Genomic DNA, 20150 nt, shown 5'->3' with positions numbered 1-20150 from the left:
AGTCATCTCTGTTTTATCTTGTATCTGTGTAGGTGCTGTATCTCAGCAAGTGATCTCTGTTTTATCTTGTATCTGTAGGTGCTGTATCTCAGCCAGTGATCTCTGTTTTATCTTGTATCTGTGTAGGTGCTGTATCTCAGTCAGTGATCTCTGTTTTATCTTGTATCTGTGTAGGTGCTGTATTTCAGTCAGTGATCTCTGTTTTATCTTGTATCTGTAGGTGCTGTATCTCAGCCAGTGATCTCTGTTTTATCTTGTATCTGTGTAGGTGCTGTATCTCAGTCAGTGATCTCTGTTTTATCTTGTATCTGTGTAGGTGCTGTATCTCAGCCAGTGATCTCTGTTTTATCTTGTATCTGTAGGTGCTGTATCTCAGCCAGTGATCTCTGTTTTATCTTGTATCTGTGTAGGTGCTGTATCTCAGTCAGTGATCTCTGTTTTATCTTGTATCTGTAGGTGCTGTATCTCAGCCAGTGATCTCTATTGTTGGAACCAAAGGCTGGGGGGTGGTCCTGAAGTGTGAGTCTGGAGGCTGGTCTCCTGAACCTGGGATGGAGTGGCTGGACAGTGCTGGAACCATCCTCCCTGCTGATGGACCTCCAGAGAGACACAGGGACTCAGAGGCCCTCTACACTCTGAGACGACATGTCACCGTGAACAAGACTGACACCAACAGGTTCACCTGTAGAGTAAAACAGCTGGAGATCAACCACCTGAGGGAGACAGAGATACATGTCCCAGGTGAGGTCTTCATTGGTTAATCCAAGTACCTGAGACCCCTTGTTAGTTAGGAAACTGTTGCCCTAGTCTAAGGTATGACCTTATTGACCTGTTTTCAGTAGTACTGTATTTATAAATGATTTACTTCCTGTACAGTATATATGTAGGTGTTGTAATGGTTTGACATGGCTTCTCTGTTTCAGATGATGTGTTTCCTAAGTCACAGGCATGGCGGAATGTTGGTCTAATAATAGCAGCAGCTGTTGGAGCTGTTGTAGTTGTTGCAGCTTTAGTTGGTGTCTGCATGTGGATAAAACAACATATTAAAGGTAAGTTTAACCTTGATCTCTGAGTGGTCCTGGATGTCTCATCATTAAACAAGATATTACATTTTCTTATGAATTTGCAAAAAAATCTAAAAACCTGCTTTTGCTTTTGTCATTATTGGGTTTAAATGTTTATCCTGGTTATTATTATTGTAAATGTTTATCCTGGTTATTATTATTGTAAATGTTTATCCTGGTTATTATTATTGTAAATGTTTATCCTGGTTATTATTATTGTAAATGTTTATCCTGGTTATTATTATTGTGTGTAGATTGAAGAGGGGGAAACAACGATTGAATCCATTTTAGAATAAGGCTGTAAAGTAATAAAATCTGGAAATAGTCAAGGGGTCTGAATACTTTCCGAAGGCACTGTATAAGAAAGGTCAGGGTTGGACTTGGAATGACCCATGTACTGTACATTAGAACCGATTCCACCTGGTACCAGGTTACCTTCAGACCAGTCCTGTTCAGCTTTTGGGCGTTGTAGATCAAAATGGATGTGTTCGTGTTCAGGAGAGTTTTAGCTTTTTAGAACAGGGTCCAAATAGTTTCTATCTCAAACAGTTTTGACAGTCCAGATACGTTTGCACGCCGAGGGGCCCGACTCCCAACCTACCAAACAGCCAGATAGCAGACACTGCAGTGGAAGTCTCTAGCGTAAAGTGACAGATTTTAGTTTAGCATTAGTTTAGCATTATGCTAAGTAGATCAATTGGAAGAACAAGGTAAATATGCTGTGTTGTCTTGTGTTAGAGTTTCACATATACAGTGGGAGAACAAGTATTTGATACACTGCCGATTTTGCAGGTTTTCCTACTTACAAAGCATGTAGAGGTCTGTAATTTTTATCATAGGTACACTCAAAAAAAAAAATCCAGAAAATCACATGGTATGATTTTTAAGTAATTAATTTGCATTTTATTGCATGACATAAGTATTTGATACATCAGAAAAGCAGAACTTAATATTTGGTACAGAAACCTTTGTTTGCAATTACAGAGATCATACGTTTCCTGTAGGTCTTGACCAGGTTTGCACACAATGCAGTAGGGATTTTGACCCACTCCTCCATACAGACCTTCTCCAGATCCTTCAGGTTTCGGGGCTGTCGCTGGGCAATACGGACTTTCAGCTCCCTCCAAAGATGTTCTATGGGGTTCAGGTCTGGAGACTGGCTAGGCCACTCCAGGACCTTGAGATGCTTCTTACGGAGCCACTCCTTAGTTGCCCTGGCTGTATGTTTCGGGTCGTTGTCATGCTGGAAGACCCAGCCACGACCCATCTTCAATGCTCTTACTGAGGGAAGGAGGTTGTTGGCCAAGATACGGTGCAGTCATCCTGCCCCCTTTGCAGAAAAGCATCCCCAAAGAATGATGTTTCCACCTCCATGCTTCACGGTTGGGATGGTGTTCTTGGGGTTGTACTCATCCTTCTTCTTCCTCCAAACACGGCGAGTGGAGTTTAGACCAAAAAGCTCTATTTTTGTCTCATCAGACCACATGACCTTCTCCCATTCCTCCTCTGGATCATCCAGATGGTCATTGGCAAACTTCAGACGGGCCTGGACATACGTTGGCTTGAGCAGGGAGACCTTGCGTGCGCTGCAGGATTTAAATCCATGATGGCGTAGTGTGTTACTAATGGTTTTCTTTGAGACTGTGGTCCCAGCTCTCTTCAGGTCATTGACCAGGTCCTGCCGAGTAGTTCTGGGCTGATCCCTCACCTTCCTCATGATCATTGATGCCCCACGAGGTGAGATCTTGCATGGAGCCCCAGACCGAGGGTGATTGACCGTCATCTTGAACTTCTTCCATTTTCTAATAATTGCTGCTTGCCTATTGTCCTGTAGCCCATCCCAGCCTTGTGCAGGTCTACAATTTTATCCCTGATGTCCTTACACAGCTCTCTGGTCTTGGCCATTGTGGAGAGGTTGGCGTCTGTTTGATTGAGTGTGTGGACAGGTGTCTTTTATACAGGTAACGAGTTCAAACAGGTGCAGTTAATACAGGTAATGAGTGGAGAACAGGAGGGCTTCTTAAAGAAAAACTAACAGGTCTGTGAGAGCTGGAATTCTTACTGGTTGGTAGGTGATCAAATACTTATGTCATGCAATAAAATGCAAATTAATTACTTAAAAATCATACAATGTGATTTTCTGGATTTTTTTTTGATTCCGTCTCTCACAGTTGAAGTGTACCTATGATAAAATTACAGACCTCTACATGCTTTGTAAGTAGGAAAACCTGCAAAATCGGCAGTGTATCAAATACTTGTTCTCCCCACTGTATATGTTGTGTTTTACTATAATACTGATGGGTCAACTATCACAGAACACAGAGGTTATGCTGCATTTGTGTTCTAAAAGACTGTGTGTGTGTGTTTGCGTGTGTGTGTGTGTGTGTTTGCGTGTGTGTGTGTGTGTGTGTTTGCGTGTGTGTGTGTGTGTGTGTGTGTGTGTGTGTGTGTGTGTGTGTGTGTGTGTGTGTGTATGTGTGTGTGTGTGTGTGTGTGTGTGTGTGTGTGTGATTGCGTGTTTGTGTGTGTGTGTTTGCGTGTGTGTTTGCGTGTGTGTGTGTGTGTGTTTGCGTGTGTGTGTGTGTTTGCGTGTGTGTGTGTGTGTGTGTGTGTGTGTGTGTGTGTGTGTGTGTGTGTGTGTGTGTGTGTGTTAATACAACCAAGCAAACACAGAATATTAATGAATTCATGTTTTTCCTTGTGTCTACAGTGAAGGAATTTAACTCGAAGCGTAAGTCTATGGTTTTAATGGGTTATTACTATAATACTGATGGGTCAACTGTTTATCACAGAGCTCATGGTTTTAATGGGCTATTACTATAATACTGATGGGTCAACTGTTTATCACAGAGCTCATGGTTTTAATGGGTTATTACTATAATACTGATGGGTCAACTGTTTATCACAGAGCACAGAGGTTATGCTGCATTTGTGTTCTTAAAGACTGTGTGTGTGTGTGTGTGTGTGTGTGTGTGTGTGTGCTAATACAACCAGGCTTTTTAATGATTATTATTGTAATGCTTTTATACATTTGTTTTCTTTTGTCTACAGAGATGGAGCGTATAAAAGAATATGAAGAACGAGGTAAGTGGGCTGTTTTGTCTTGTGTTAGAGTTTCATATATACAGGATATCTGATGTTTTAATGGTTTATTACTATAATACTGATGGGTCAACTGTTTATCACAGAGCTCATGGTTTTAATGGGTTATTACTATAATACTGATGGGTCAACTGTTTATCACAGAGCTCATGGTTTTAATGGGTTATTACTATAATACTGATGGGTCAACTGTTTATCACAGAGCTCATTATTTTAATGGGTTATTACTATAATACTGATGGGTCAACTGTTTATCACAGAGCTCATGGTTTTAATGGGTTATTACTATAATACTGATGGGTCAACTGTTTATCACAGAGTTCATGGTTTTAATGGGTTATTACTATAATACTGATGGGTCAACTGTTTATCACAGAGCTCATGGTTTTAATGGGTTATTACTATAATACTGATGGGTCAACTGTTTATCACAGAGCTCATGGTTTTAATGGGTTATTACTATAATACTGATGGGTCAACTGTTTATCACAGAGCTCATGGTTTTAATGGGTTATTACTATAATACTGATGGGTCAACTGTTTATCACAGAGCTCATGGTTTTAATGGGTTATTACTATAATACTGATGGGTCAACTGTTTATCACAGAGCTCATGGTTTTAATGGGTTATTACTATAATACTGATGGGTCAACTGTTTATCACAGAGCTCATGGTTTTAATGGGTTATTACTATAATACTGATGGGTCAACTGTTTATCACAGAGCTCATGGTTTTAATGGGTTATTACTATAATACTGATGGGTCAACTGTTTATCACAGAGCTCATGGTTTTAATGGGTTATTACTATAATACTGATGGGTCAACTATTTATCACAGAACACAGAGGTTATGCTGCATTTGTGTTCTAAAAGACTGTGTGTGTGTTTGCGTGTGTGTGTGTGTGTGTGTGTTTGCGTGTGTGTTTGCGTGTGTGTGTGATTGCGTGTGTGTGTGATTGCGTGTGTGTGTGATTGCGTGTGTGTGTGTGTGTGTTTGCGTGTGTGTTTGCGTGTGTGTGTGTGTGTGTGTGTTTGCGTGTGTGTGTGTGTTTGCGTGTGTGTGTGTGTGTGTGTGTGTGTGTGTGTGTGTGTGTGTGTGTTAATACAACCAAGCAAACACAGAATATTAATGAATTCATGTTTTTCCTTGTGTCTACAGTGAAGGAATTTAACTCGAAGCGTAAGTCTATGGTTTTAATGGTTTATTACTATAATACTGATGGGTCAACTGTTTATCACAGAGCTCATGGTTTTAATGGGTTATTACTATAATACTGATGGGTCAACTGTTTATCACAGAGCTCATGGTTTTAATGGGTTATTACTATAATACTGATGGGTCAACTGTTTATCACAGAGCTCATGGTTTTAATGGGTTATTACTATAATACTGATGGGTCAACTGTTTATCACAGAGCTCATGGTTTTAATGGGTTATTACTATAATACTGATGGGTCAACTGTTTATCACAGAGCTCATGGTTTTAATGGGTTATTACTATAATACTGATGGGTCAACTGTTTATCACAGAGCACAGAGGTTATGCTGCATTTGTGTTCTAAAAGACTGTGTGTGTGTGTGTTTGCGTGTGTGTGTGTGTGTGTGTGTGTGTGTGTGTGTGTGTGTGTGTGTGTGTGTGTGTGTGTGTTAATACAACCAAGCAAACACAGAATATTAATGAATTCATGTTTTTCCTAGTGTCTACAGTGAAGGAATTGAAATTGGCACAGGAACAGAAGCGTAAGTGGTCTGAAACCTGACTAGTAATGTCCACTTTGTCTTGTTCTACAGTATATAACTCTATAACCTGACTAGTAATGTCCACTTTGTCTTGTTCTACAGTATATAACTCTATAACCTGACTATTAATGTCCACTTTGTCTTGTTCTACAGTATATAACTCTATAACCTGACTAGTAATGTCCACTTTGTCTTGTTCTACAGTATATAACTCTATAACCTGACTAGTAATGTCAACTTTGTCTTGTTCTACAGTATATAACTCTATAACCTGACTAGTAATGTCCACTTTGTCTTGTTCTACAGTATATAACTCTATAACCTGACTAGTAATGTCCACTTTGTCTTGTTCTACAGTATATAACTCTATAACCTGACTAGTAATGTCCACTTTGTCTTGTTCTACAGTATATAACTCTATAACCTGACTAATAATGTCCACTTTGTCTTGTTCTACAGTATATAACTCTATAACCTGACTAGTAATGTCCACTTTGTCTTGTTCTACAGTATATACCTCTATAACCTGACTAGTAATGTCCACTTTGTCTTGTTCTACAGTATATAACTCTACATCTAACCTGACTAGTAATGTCCACTTTGTCTTGTTCTACAGTATATAACTCTATAACCTGACTAGTAATGTCCACTTTGTCTTGTTCTACAGTATATAACTCTACATCTAACCTGACTAGTAATGTCCACTTTGTCTTGTTCTACAGTATATAACTCTATAACCTGACTAGTAATGTCCACTTTGTCTTATTCTACAGTATATAACTCTACAACCTGACTAGTAATGTCCACTTTGTCTTGTTCTACAGTATATAACTCTATAACCTGACTAGTAATGTCCACTTTGTCTTGTTCTACAGTATATAACTCTACATCTAACCTGACTAGTAATGTCCACTTGTCTTGTTCTACAGTATATAACTCTATAACCTGACTAGTAATGTCCACTTTGTCTTGTTCTACAGTATATAACTCTATAACCTGACTAGTAATGTCCACTTTGTCTTGTTCTACAGTATATAACTCTACATCTAACCTGACTAGTAATGTCCACTTTGTCTTGTTCTACAGTATATAACTCTATAACCTGACTAGTAATGTCCACTTTGTCTTGTTCTACAGTATATAACTCTATAACCTGACTAGTAATGTCCACTTTGTCTTGTTCTACAGTATATAACTCTATAACCTGACTAGTAATGTCCACTTTGTCTTGTTCTACAGTATATAACTCTATAACCTGACTAGTAATGTCCACTTTGTCTTGTTCTACAGTATATAACTCTATAACCTGACTAGTAATGTCCACTTTGTCTTGTTCTACAGTATATAACTCTATAACCTGACTAGTAATGTCCACTTTGTCTTGTTCTACAGTATATAACTCTATAACCTGACTAGTAATGTCCACTTTGTCTTGTTCTACAGTATATAACTCTATAACCTGACTAGTAATGTCCACTTTGTCTTGTTCTACAGTATATAACTCTATAACCTGACTAGTAATGTCCAGTTTGTCTTGTTCTACAGTATATAACTCTATAACCTGATTAGTAATGTCCACTTTGTCTTGTTCTACAGTATATAACTCTATAACCTGACTAGTAATGTCCACTTTGTCTTGTTCTACAGTATATAACTCTATAACCTGACTAGTAATGTCCACTTTGTCTTGTTCTACAGTATATACCTCTATAACCTGACTAGTAATGTCCACTTTGTCTTGTTCTACAGTATATAACTCTATAACCTGACTAGTAATGTCCACTTTGTCTTATTCTACAGTATATAACTATATAACCTGACTAGTAATGTCCACTTTGTCTTGTTCTACAGTATATAACTCTATAACCTGACTAGTAATGTCCACTTTGTCTTGTTCTACAGTATATAACTATACATCTAACCTGACTAGTAATGTCCACTTTGTCTTGTTCTACAGTATATAACTCTACATCTAACCTGACTAGTAATGTCCACTTTGTCTTGTTCTACAGTATATAACTCTATAACCTGACTAGTAATGTCCACTTTGTCTTGTTCTACAGTATATAACTCTATAACCTGACTAGTAATGTCCACTTTGTCTTGTTCTACAGTATATAACTCTATAACCTGACTAGTAATGTCCACTTTGTCTTGTTCTACAGTATATAACTCTATAACCTGACTAGTAATGTCCACTTTGTCTTGTTCTACAGTATATAACTCTATAACCTGACTAGTAATGTCCACTTTGTCTTGTTCTACAGTATATAACTCTATAACCTGATTAGTAATGTCCACTTTGTCTTGTTCTACAGTATATAACTCTATAACCTGACTAGTAATGTCCACTTTGTCTTGTTCTACAGTATATAACTCTATAACCTGACTAGTAATGTCCACTTTGTCTTGTTCTACAGTATATACCTCTATAACCTGACTAGTAATGTCCACTTTGTCTTGTTCTACAGTATATAACTCTATAACCTGACTAGTAATGTCCACTTTGTCTTATTCTACAGTATATAACTCTATAACCTGACTAGTAATGTCCACTTTGTCTTGTTCTACAGTATATAACTCTATAACCTGACTAGTAATGTCCACTTTGTCTTGTTCTACAGTATATAACTATACATCTAACCTGACTAGTAATGTCCACTTTGTCTTGTTCTACAGTATATAACTCTATAACCTGACTAGTAATGTCCACTTTGTCTTGTTCTACAGTATATAACTCTATAACCTGACTAGTAATGTCCACTTTGTCTTGTTCTACAGTATATAACTCTATAACCTGACTAGTAATGTCCACTTTGTCTTGTTCTACAGTATATAACTCTATAACCTGACTAGTAATGTCCACTTTGTCTTGTTCTACAGTATATAACTCTATAACCTGACTAGTAATGTCCACTTTGTCTTGTTCTACAGTATATAACTCTATAACCTGACTAGTAATGTCCACTTTGTCTTGTTCTACAGTATATAACTCTATAACCTGACTAGTAATGTCCACTTTGTCTTGTTCTACAGTATATAACTCTATAACCTGACTAGTAATGTCCACTTTGTCTTGTTCTACAGTATATAACTCTATAACCTGACTATAGTAATGTCCACTTTGTCTTGTTCTACAGTATATAACTCTATAACCTGACTAGTAATGTCCACTTTGTCTTGTTCTACAGTATATAACTCTATAACCTGACTAGTAATGTCCACTTTGTCTTGTTCTACAGTATATAACTCTATAACCTGACTAGTAATGTCCACTTTGTCTTGTTCTACAGTATATAACTCTATAACCTGACTAGTAATGTCCACTTTGTCTTGTTCTACAGTATATAACTCTATAACCTGACTAGTAATGTCCACTTTGTCTTGTTCTACAGTATATAACTCTATAACCTGACTAGTAATGTCCACTTTGTCTTGTTCTACAGTATATAACTCTATAACCTGACTAGTAATGTCCACTTTGTCTTGTTCTACAGTATATAACTCTATAACCTGACTAGTAATGTCCACTTTGTCTTGTTCTACAGTATATAACTCTATAACCTGACTAGTAATGTCCACTTTGTCTTGTTCTACAGTATATAACTCTATAACCTGACTAGTAATGTCCACTTTGTCTTGTTCTACAGTATATAACTCTATAACCTGACTAGTAATGTCCACTTTGTCTTGTTCTACAGTATATAACTCTATAACCTGACTAGTAATGTCCACTTTGTCTTGTTCTACAGTATATAACTCTATAACCTGACTAGTAATGTCCACTTTGTCTTGTTCTACAGTATATAACTCTATAACCTGACTAGTAATGTCCACTTTGTCTTGTTCTACAGTATATAACTCTATAACCTGACTAGTAATGTCCACTTTGTCTTGTTCTACAGTATATAACTCTACTAACCTGACTAGTAATGTCCACTTTGTCTTGTTCTACAGTATATAACTCTATAACCTGACTAGTAATGTCCACTTTGTCTTGTTCTACAGTATATAACTCTATAACCTGACTAGTAATGTCCACTTTGTCTTGTTCTACAGTATATAACTCTATAACCTGACTAGTAATGTCCACTTTGTCTTGTTCTACAGTATATAACTCTATAACCTGACTAGTAATGTCCACTTTGTCTTGTTCTACAGTATATAACTCTATAACCTGACTAGTAATGTCCACTTTGTCTGTTCTACAGTATATAACTCTATAACCTGACTAGTAATGTCCACTTTGTCTTGTTCTACAGTATATAACTCTACATCTAACCTGACTAGTAATGTCCACTTTGTCTTGTTCTACAGTATATAACTCTATAACCTGACTAGTAATGTCCACTTTGTCTTGTTCTACAGTATATAACTATATAACCTGACTAGTAATGTCCACTTTGTCTTGTTCTACAGTATATAACTCAATAACCTGACTAGTAATGTCCACTTTGTCTTGTTCTACAGTATATAACTCTATAACCTGACTAGTAATGTCCACTTTGTCTTGTTCTACAGTATATAACTCTACATATAACCTGACTAGTAATGTCCACTTTGTCTTGTTCTACAGTATATAACTCTATAACCTGACTAGTAATGTCCACTTTGTCTTGTTCTACAGTATATAACTCTATAACCTGACTAGTAATGTCCACTTTGTCTTGTTCTACAGTATATAACTCTATAACCTGACTAGTAATGTCCACTTTGTCTTGTTCTACAGTATATAACTCTATAACCTGACTAGTAATGTCCACTTTGTCTTGTTCTACAGTATATAACTCTATAACCTGACTAGTAATGTCCACTTTGTCTTGTTCTACAGTATATAACTCTATAACCTGACTAGTAATGTCCACTTTGTCTTGTTCTACAGTATATAACTCTATAACCTGACTAGTAATGTCCACTTTGTCTTGTTCTACAGTATATAACTCTACATCTAACCTGACTAGTAATGTCCACTTTGTCTTGTTCTACAGTATATAACTCTATAACCTGACTAGTAATGTCCACTTTGTCTTGTTCTACAGTATATAACTCTATAACCTGACTAGTAATGTCCACTTTGTCTTGTTCTACAGTATATAACTCTACATCTAACCTGACTAGTAATGTCCACTTTGTCTTGTTCTACAGTATATAACTCTATAACCTGACTAGTAATGTCCACTTTGTCTTGTTCTACAGTATATAACTCTACATCTAACCTGACTAGTAATGTCCACTTTGTCTTGTTCTACAGTATATAACTCTATAACCTGACTAGTAATGTCCACTTTGTCTTGTTCTACAGTATATAACTATATAACCTGACTAGTAATGTCCACTTTGTCTTGTTCTACAGTATATAACTCAATAACCTGACTAGTAATGTCCACTTTGTCTTGTTCTACAGTATATAACTCTATAACCTGACTAGTAATGTCCACTTTTTTTTGTTCTACCATATATAACTCTACATATAACCTGACTAGTAATGTCCACTTTGTCTTGTTCTACAGTATATAACTCTATAACCTGACTAGTAATGTCCACTTTGTCTTGTTCTACAGTATATAACTCTATAACCTGACTAGTAATGTCCACTTTGTCTTGTTCTACAGTATATAACTCTATAACCTGACTAGTAATGTCCACTTTGTCTTGTTCTACAGTATATAACTCTATAACCTGACTAGTAATGTCCACTTTGTCTTGTTCTACAGTATATAACTCTATAACCTGACTAGTAATGTCCACTTTGTCTTGTTCTACAGTATATAACTCTATAACCTGACTAGTAATGTCCACTTTGTCTTGTTCTACAGTATATAACTCTACATCTAACCTGACTAGTAATGTCCACTTTGTCTTGTTCTACAGTATATAACTCTATAACCTGACTAGTAATGTCCACTTTGTCTTGTTTTACAGTATATAACTCTATAACCTGACTAGTAATGTCCACTTTGTCTTGTTCTACAGTATATAACTCTATAACCTGACTAGTAATGTCCACTTTGTCTTGTTCTACAGTATATAACTCTATAACCTGACTAGTAATGTCCACTTTGTCTTGTTCTACATTATATAACTCTACATCTAACCTGACTAGTAATGTCCACTTTGTCTTGTTCTACAGTATATAACTCTATAACCTGACTAGTAATGTCCACTTTGTCTTGTTCTACAGTATATAACTCTACATCTAACCTGACTAGTAATGTCCACTTTGTCTTGTTCTACAGTATATAACTCTATAACCTGACTAGTAATGTCCACTTTGTCTTGTTCTACAGTATATAACTATATAACCTGACTAGTAATGTCCACTTTGTCTTGTTCTTCAGTATATAACTCTATAACCTGACTAGTAATGTCCACTTTGTCTTGTTATACAGTATATAACTCTATAACCTGACTAGTAATGTCCACTTTGTCTTGTTCTACAGTATATAACTCTACATCTAACATGACTAGTAATGTCCACTTTGTCTTGTTCTACAGTATATAACTCTATAACCTGACTAGTAATGTCCACTTTGTCTTGTTCTACAGTATATAACTCTACATCTAACCTGACTAGTAATGTCCACTTTGTCTTGTTCTACAGTATATAACTCTATAACCTGACTAGTAATGTCCACTTTGTATTGTTCTACAGTATATAACTCTACATCTAACCTGACTAGTAATGTCCACTTTGTCTTGTTCTACAGTATATAACTCTATAACCTGACTAGTAATGTCCACTTTGTCTTGTTCTACAGTATATAACTCTACATCTAACCTGATTAGTAATGTCCACTTTGTCTTGTTCTACAGTATATAACTCTATAACCTGACTAGTAATGACCACTTTGTCTTGTTCTACAGTATATAACTCTACATCTAACCTGACTAGTAATGTCCACTTTGTCTTGTTCTACAGTATATAACTCTATAACCTGACTAGTAATGTCCACTTTGTCTTGTTCTACAGTATATAACTATATAACCTGACTAGTAATGTCCACTTTGTCTTTTTCTACAGTATATAACTCTATAACCTGACTAGTAATGTCCACTTTGTCTTGTTCTACAGTATATAACTCTACATTTAACCTGACTAGTAATGTCCACTTTGTCTTGTTCTACAGTATATAACTCTATAACCTGACTAGTAATGTCCACTTTGTCTTGTTCTACAGTATATAACTCTATAACCTGACTAGTAATGTCCACTTTGTCTTGTTCTACAGTATATAACTCTATAACCTGACTAGTAATGTCCACTTTGTCTTGTTCTACAGTATATAACTCTATAACCTGACTAGTAATGTCCACTTTGTCTAGTTCTACATTATATAACTCTATAACCTGACTAGTAATGTCCACGTTGTCTTGTTCTACAGTATATAACTCTACATCTAACCTGACTAGTAATGTCCACTTTGTCTTGTTCTACAGTATATAACTCTACATCTAACCTGACTAGTAATGTCCACTTTGTCTTGTTCTACAGTATATAACTCTATAACCTGACTAGTAATGTCCACTTTGTCTTGTTCTACAGTATATAACTCTACATCTAACCTGACTAGTAATGTCCACTTTGTCTTGTTCTACAGTATATAACGCTATAACCTGACTAGTAATGTCCACTTTGTCTTGTTCTACAGTATATAACTCTACATCTAACCTGACTAGTAATGTCCACTTTGTCTTGTTCTACAGTATATAACTCTATAACCTGACTAGTAATGTCCACTTTGTCTTGTTCTACAGTATATAACTCTACATCTAACCTGACTAGTAATGTCCACTTTGTCTTGTTCTACAGTATATAACTCTATAACCTGACTAGTAATGTCCACTTTGTCTTGTTCTACAGTATATAACTCTACATCTAACCTGACTAGTAATGTCCACTTTGTCTTGTTCTACAGTATATAACTCTATAACCTGACTAGTAATGTCCACTTTGTCTTGTTCTACAGTATATAACTATATAACCTGACTAGTAATGTCCACTTTGTCTTTTTCTACAGTATATAACTCTATAACCTGACTAGTAATGTCCACTTTGTCTTGTTCTACAGTATATAACTCTACATCTAACCTGACTAGTAATGTCCACTTTGTCTTGTTCTACAGTATATAACTCTATAATCTGACTAGTAATGTCCACTTTGTCTTGTTCTACAGTATATAACTCTGTAACCTGACTAGTAATGTCCACTTTGTCTTGTTCTACAGTATATAACTCTATAACCTGACTAGTAATGTCCACTTTGTCTTGTTCTACAGTATATAACTCTATAACCTGACTAGTAATGTCCACTTTGTCTTGTTCTACAGTATATAACTCTATAACCTGACTAGTAATGTCCACTTTGTCTTGTTCTACAGTATATAACTCTACATCTAACCTGACTAGTAATGTCCACTTTGTCTTGTTCTACAGTATATAACTCTATAACCTGACTAGTAATGTCCACTTTGTCTTGTTCTACAGTATATAACTCTATAACCTGACTAGTAATGTCCACTTTGTCTTGTTCTACAGTATATAACTCTATAACCTGACTAGTAATGTCCACTTTGTCTTGTTCTACAGTATATAACTCTATAACCTGACTAGAAATGTCCACTTTGTCTTGTTCTACAGTATATAACTCTATAACCTGACTAGTAATGTCCACTTTGTCTTGTTATACAGTATATAACTCTATAACCTGACTAGTAATGTCCATATTGTCTTGTTCTACAGTATATAACTCTATAACCTGACTAGTAATGTCCACTTTGTCTTGTTCTACAGTATATAACTCTATAACCTGACTAGTAACGTCCACTTTGTCTTGTTCTACAGTATATAACTCTACATCTAACCTGACTAGTAATGTCCACTTTGTCTTGTTCTACAGTATATAACTCTATAACCTGACTAGTAATGTCCACTTTGTCTTGTTCTACAGTATATAACTCTACATCTAACCTGACTAGTAATGTCCACTTTGTCTTGTTCTACAGTATATAACTCTATAACCTGACTAGTAATGTCCACTTTGTCTTGTTCTACAGTATATAACTCTATAACCTGACTAGTAATGTCCACTTTGTCTTGTTCTACAGTATATAACTCTACATCTAACCTGACTAGTAATGTCCACTTTGTCTTGTTCTACAGTATATAACTCTATAACCTGACTAGTAATGTCCACTTTGTCTTGTTCTACAGTATATAACTCTATAACCTGACTAGTAATGTCCACTTTGTCTTGTTCTACAGTATATAACTATATAACCTGACTAGTAATGTCCACTTTGTCTTGTTATACAGTATATAACTCTATAACCTGACTAGTAATGTCCACTCTGTCTTGTTCTACAGTATATAACTCTACATCTAACCTGACTAGTAATGTCCACTTTGTCTTGTTCTACAGTATATAACTATATAACCTGATTAGTAATGTCCACTTTGTCTTGTTCTACAGTATATAACTCTACATCTAACCTGACTAGTAATGTCCACTTTGTCTTGTTCTACAGTATATAACTCTACATCTAACCTGACTAGTAATGTCCACTTTGTCTTGTTCTACAGTATATAACTCTATAACCTGACTAGTAATGTCCACTTTGTCTTGTTCTACAGTATATAACTCTACATCTAACCTGACTAGTAATGTCCACTTTGTCTTGTTCTACAGTATATAACTCTACATCTAACCTGACTAGTAATGTCCACTTTGTCTTGTTCTACAGTATATAACTCTATAACCTGACTAGTAATGTCCACTTTGTCTTTTTCTACAGTATATAACTCTATAACCTGACTAGTAATGTCCACTTTGTCTTGTTCTACAGTATATACCTCTACGTCTAACCTGACTAGTAATGTCCACTTTGTCTTGTTCTACAGTATATAACTCTATAACCTGACTAGTAATGTCCACTTTGTCTTGTTCTACAGTATATAACTCTATAACCTGACTAGTAATGTCCACTTTGTCTTGTTCTACAGTATATAACTCTACATCTAACCTGACTAGTAATGTTCACTTTGTCTTGTTCTACAGTATATAACTCTATAACCTGACTAGTAATGTCCACTTTGTCTTGTTCTACAGTATATAACTCTACATCTAACCTGACTAGTAATGTCCACTTTGTCTTGTTCTACAGTATATAACTCTATAACCTGACTAGTAATGTCCACTTTGTCTTGTTCTACAGTATATAACTCTACATCTAACCTGACTAGAAATGTCCACTTTGTCTTGTTCTACAGTATATAACTCTATAACCTGACTAGTAATGTCCACTTTGTCTTGTTCTACAGTATATAACTCTATAACCTGACTAGTAATGTCCACTTTGTCTTGTTCTACAGTATATAACTCTATAACCTGACTAGTAATGTCCACTTTGTCTTGTTCTACATTATATAACTCTACATCTAACTTGACTAGTAATGTCCACTTTGTCTTGTTCTACAGTATATAACTCTATAACCTGACTAGTAATGTCCACTTTGTCTTGTTCTACAGTATATAACTCTACATCTAACCTGACTAGTAATGTCCACTTTGTCTTGTTCTACAGTATATAACTAGTAATGTCCACTTTGTCTTGTTCTACAGTATATAACTCTACATCTAACCTGGCTAGTAATGTCCACTTTGTCTTGTTCTACAGTATATAACTCTATAACCTGACTAGTAATGTCCACTTTGTCTTGTTCTACAGTATATAACTCTATAACCTGACTAGTAATGTCCACTTTGTCTTGTTCTACAGTATATAACTCTATAACCTGACTAGTAATGTCCACTTTGTCTTGTTCTACAGTATATAACTCTATAACCTGACTAGTAATGTCCACTTTGTCTTGTTCTACAGTATATAACTCTATAACCTGACTAGTAATGTCCACTTTGTCTTGTTCTACAGTATATAACTCTATAACCTGACTAGTAATGTCCACTTTGTCTTGTTCTACAGTATATAACTCTATAACCTGACTAGTAATGTCCACTTTGTCTTGTTCTACAGTATATAACTCTATAACCTGACTAGTAATGTCCACTTTGTCTTGTTCTACAGTATATAACTCTATAACCTGACTAGTAATGTCCACTTTGTCTTGTTCTACAGTATATAACTCTATAACCTGACTAGTAATGTCCACTTTGTCTTGTTCTACAGTATATACCTCTATAACCTGACTAGTAATGTCCACTTTGTCTTGTTCTACAGTATATAACTCTATAACCTGACTAGTAATGTCCACTTTGTCTTGTTCTACAGTATATAACTCTACATCTAACCTGACTAGTAATGTCCACTTTGTCTTGTTCTACAGTATATAACTCTACATCTAACCTGACTAGTAATGTCCACTTTGTCTTGTTCTACAGTATATAACTCTATAACCTGACTAGTAATGTCCACTTTGTCTTTTTCTACAGTATATAACTCTATAACCTGACTAGTAATGTCCACTTTGTCTTGTTCTACAGTATATACCTCTACGTCTAACCTGACTAGTAATGTCCACTTTGTCTTGTTCTACAGTATATAACTCTATAACCTGACTAGTAATGTCCACTTTGTCTTGTTCTACAGTATATAACTCTATAACCTGACTAGTAATGTCCACTTTGTCTTGTTCTACAGTATATAACTCTATAACCTGACTAGTAATGTCCACTTTGTCTTGTTCTACATTATATAACTCTACATCTAACTTGACTAGTAATGTCCACTTTGTCTTGTTCTACAGTATATAACTCTATAACCTGACTAGTAATGTCCACTTTGTCTTGTTCTACAGTATATAACTCTACATCTAACCTGACTAGTAATGTCCACTTTGTCTTGTTCTACAGTATATAACTAGTAATGTCCACTTTGTCTTGTTCTACAGTATATAACTCTACATCTAACCTGGCTAGTAATGTCCACTTTGTCTTGTTCTACAGTATATAACTCTATAACCTGACTAGTAATGTCCACTTTGTCTTGTTCTACAGTATATAACTCTATAACCTGACTAGTAATGTCCACTTTGTCTTGTTCTACAGTATATAACTCTATAACCTGACTAGTAATGTCCACTTTGTCTTGTTCTACAGTATATAACTCTTTAACCTGACTAGTAATGTCCACTTTGTCTTGTTCTACAGTATATAACTCTATAACCTGACTAGTAATGTCCACTTTGTCTTGTTCTACAGTATATAACTCTATAACCTGACTAGTAATGTCCACTTTGTCTTGTTCTACAGTATATAACTCTATAACCTGACTAGTAATGTCCACTTTGTCTTGTTCTACAGTATATAACTCTATAACCTGACTAGTAATGTCCACTTTGTCTTGTTCTACAGTATATAACTCTATAACCTGACTAGTAATGTCCACTTTGTCTTGTTCTACAGTATATAACTCTATAACCTGACTAGTAATGTCCACTTTGTCTTGTTCTACAGTATATAACTCTATAACCTGACTAGTAATGTCCACTTTGTCTTGTTCTACAGTATATACCTCTATAACCTGACTAGTAATGTCCACTTTGTCTTGTTCTACAGTATATAACTCTATAACCTGACTAGTAATGTCCACTTTGTCTTGTTCTACAGTATATAACTCTACATCTAACCTGACTAGTAATGTCCACTTTGTCTTGTTCTACAGTATATAACTCTACATCTAACCTGACTAGTAATGTCCACTTTGTCTTGTTCTACAGTATATAACTCTATAACCTGACTAGTAATGTCCACTTTGTCTTTTTCTACAGTATATAACTCTATAACCTGACTAGTAATGTCCACTTTGTCTTGTTCTACAGTATATACCTCTACGTCTAACCTGACTAGTAATGTCCACTTTGTCTTGTTCTACAGTATATAACTCTATAACCTGACTAGTAATGTCCACTTTGTCTTGTTCTACAGTATATAACTATATAACCTGACTAGTAATGTCCACTTTGTCTTGTTCTACAGTATATAACTCTATAACCTGACTAGTAATGTCCACTTTGTCTTGTTCTACATTATATAACTCTACATCTAACTTGACTAGTAATGTCCACTTTGTCTTGTTCTACAGTATATAACTCTATAACCTGACTAGTAATGTCCACTTTGTCTTGTTCTACAGTATATAACTCTACATCTAACCTGACTAGTAATGTCCACTTTGTCTTGTTCTACAGTATATAACTAGTAATGTCCACTTTGTCTTGTTCTACAGTATATAACTCTACATCTAACCTGGCTAGTAATGTCCACTTTGTCTTGTTCTACAGTATATAACTCTATAACCTGACTAGTAATGTCCACTTTGTCTTGTTCTACAGTATATAACTCTATAACCTGACTAGTAATGTCCACTTTGTCTTGTTCTACAGTATATAACTCTATAACCTGACTAGTAATGTCCACTTTGTCTTGTTCTACAGTATATAACTCTATAACCTGACTAGTAATGTCCACTTTGTCTTGTTCTACAGTATATAACTCTATAACCTGACTAGTAATGTCCACTTTGTCTTGTTCTACAGTATATAACTCTATAACCTGACTAGTAATGTCCACTTTGTCTTGTTCTACAGTATATAACTCTATAACCTGACTAGTAATGTCCACTTTGTCTTGTTCTACAGTATATAACTCTATAACCTGACTAGTAATGTCCACTTTGTCTTGTTCTACAGTATATAACTCTATAACCTGACTAGTAATGTCCACTTTGTCTTGTTCTACAGTATATAACTCTACATCTCTTTTCTAACCTGACCAGGTGCCAAGTTTGTGGACAACTACAAGGATGGAATCATTCAAGGCGTTACCAATGTGATGCCCATAGTATTTGAGCTGTTCAATGAGGAGTTGTACACCATGAAGACCCAGACGACCAGCAAGGACCAGATGACACTGTTGTACGAGGCCCTGGACTCAAGAGGGAAAGAGGTTAAATCAAACTTTTACAGGATTCTACTGGATCTGGAACCTGACCTTGTCATAGACCTGGGTAAGAACCTCTTATAAATACTATAAAAATGTTTTTACTCTTTCATTATGGGGTATTGTGTGTATCTTGAGGGACAAAAAACAATTTAGTCAATTTTAGAATAAGGCTGTAACTTAACAAAATGTGGAAAAAGTAAAGGGGTCTGAATACTTTCCGAATGCACTGTATCATTGGAATATAAACCTTATCTAGTCTATCACCTGGGTAAGAACCTCTCTA

The 20150-nt window shown here is 35.6% G+C and overlaps 2 protein-coding genes across 2 annotated transcripts in view; both read left to right on the top strand.

Moving 5' to 3' along the window:
- The window catches only part of LOC311112746 (uncharacterized protein), a 224199-nt gene that overhangs the window by 30486 nt on the left and 173563 nt on the right, over positions 1–20150 (top strand). The window lies entirely within an intron of this gene.
- The window catches only part of LOC311112630 (butyrophilin-like protein 1), a gene marked incomplete at its 3' end in the record, with an annotated part of 71811 nt that overhangs the window by 23591 nt on the left and 28070 nt on the right, over positions 1–20150 (top strand). Inside the window, exons 3-9 of the mRNA XM_084155777.1 lie at positions 457–741; positions 924–1049; positions 3775–3795; positions 4116–4148; positions 5328–5348; positions 5868–5909; positions 19701–19931. Of these exons, the coding sequence (XP_084011903.1) occupies positions 457–741; positions 924–1049; positions 3775–3795; positions 4116–4148; positions 5328–5348; positions 5868–5909; positions 19701–19931 (759 nt within the window). The remainder of the gene's footprint in view (positions 1–456; positions 742–923; positions 1050–3774; positions 3796–4115; positions 4149–5327; positions 5349–5867; positions 5910–19700; positions 19932–20150) is intronic.

Source organism: Coregonus lavaretus (genome assembly GCF_964263955.1).
Source record: "Coregonus lavaretus genome assembly, chromosome: 39".
NCBI classification, from domain to species: Eukaryota; Metazoa; Chordata; class Actinopteri; order Salmoniformes; family Salmonidae; genus Coregonus; species Coregonus lavaretus.
Note: the sequence above shows the minus strand (reverse complement) of the source record. Positions and strands in the feature narration are given on the sequence as shown.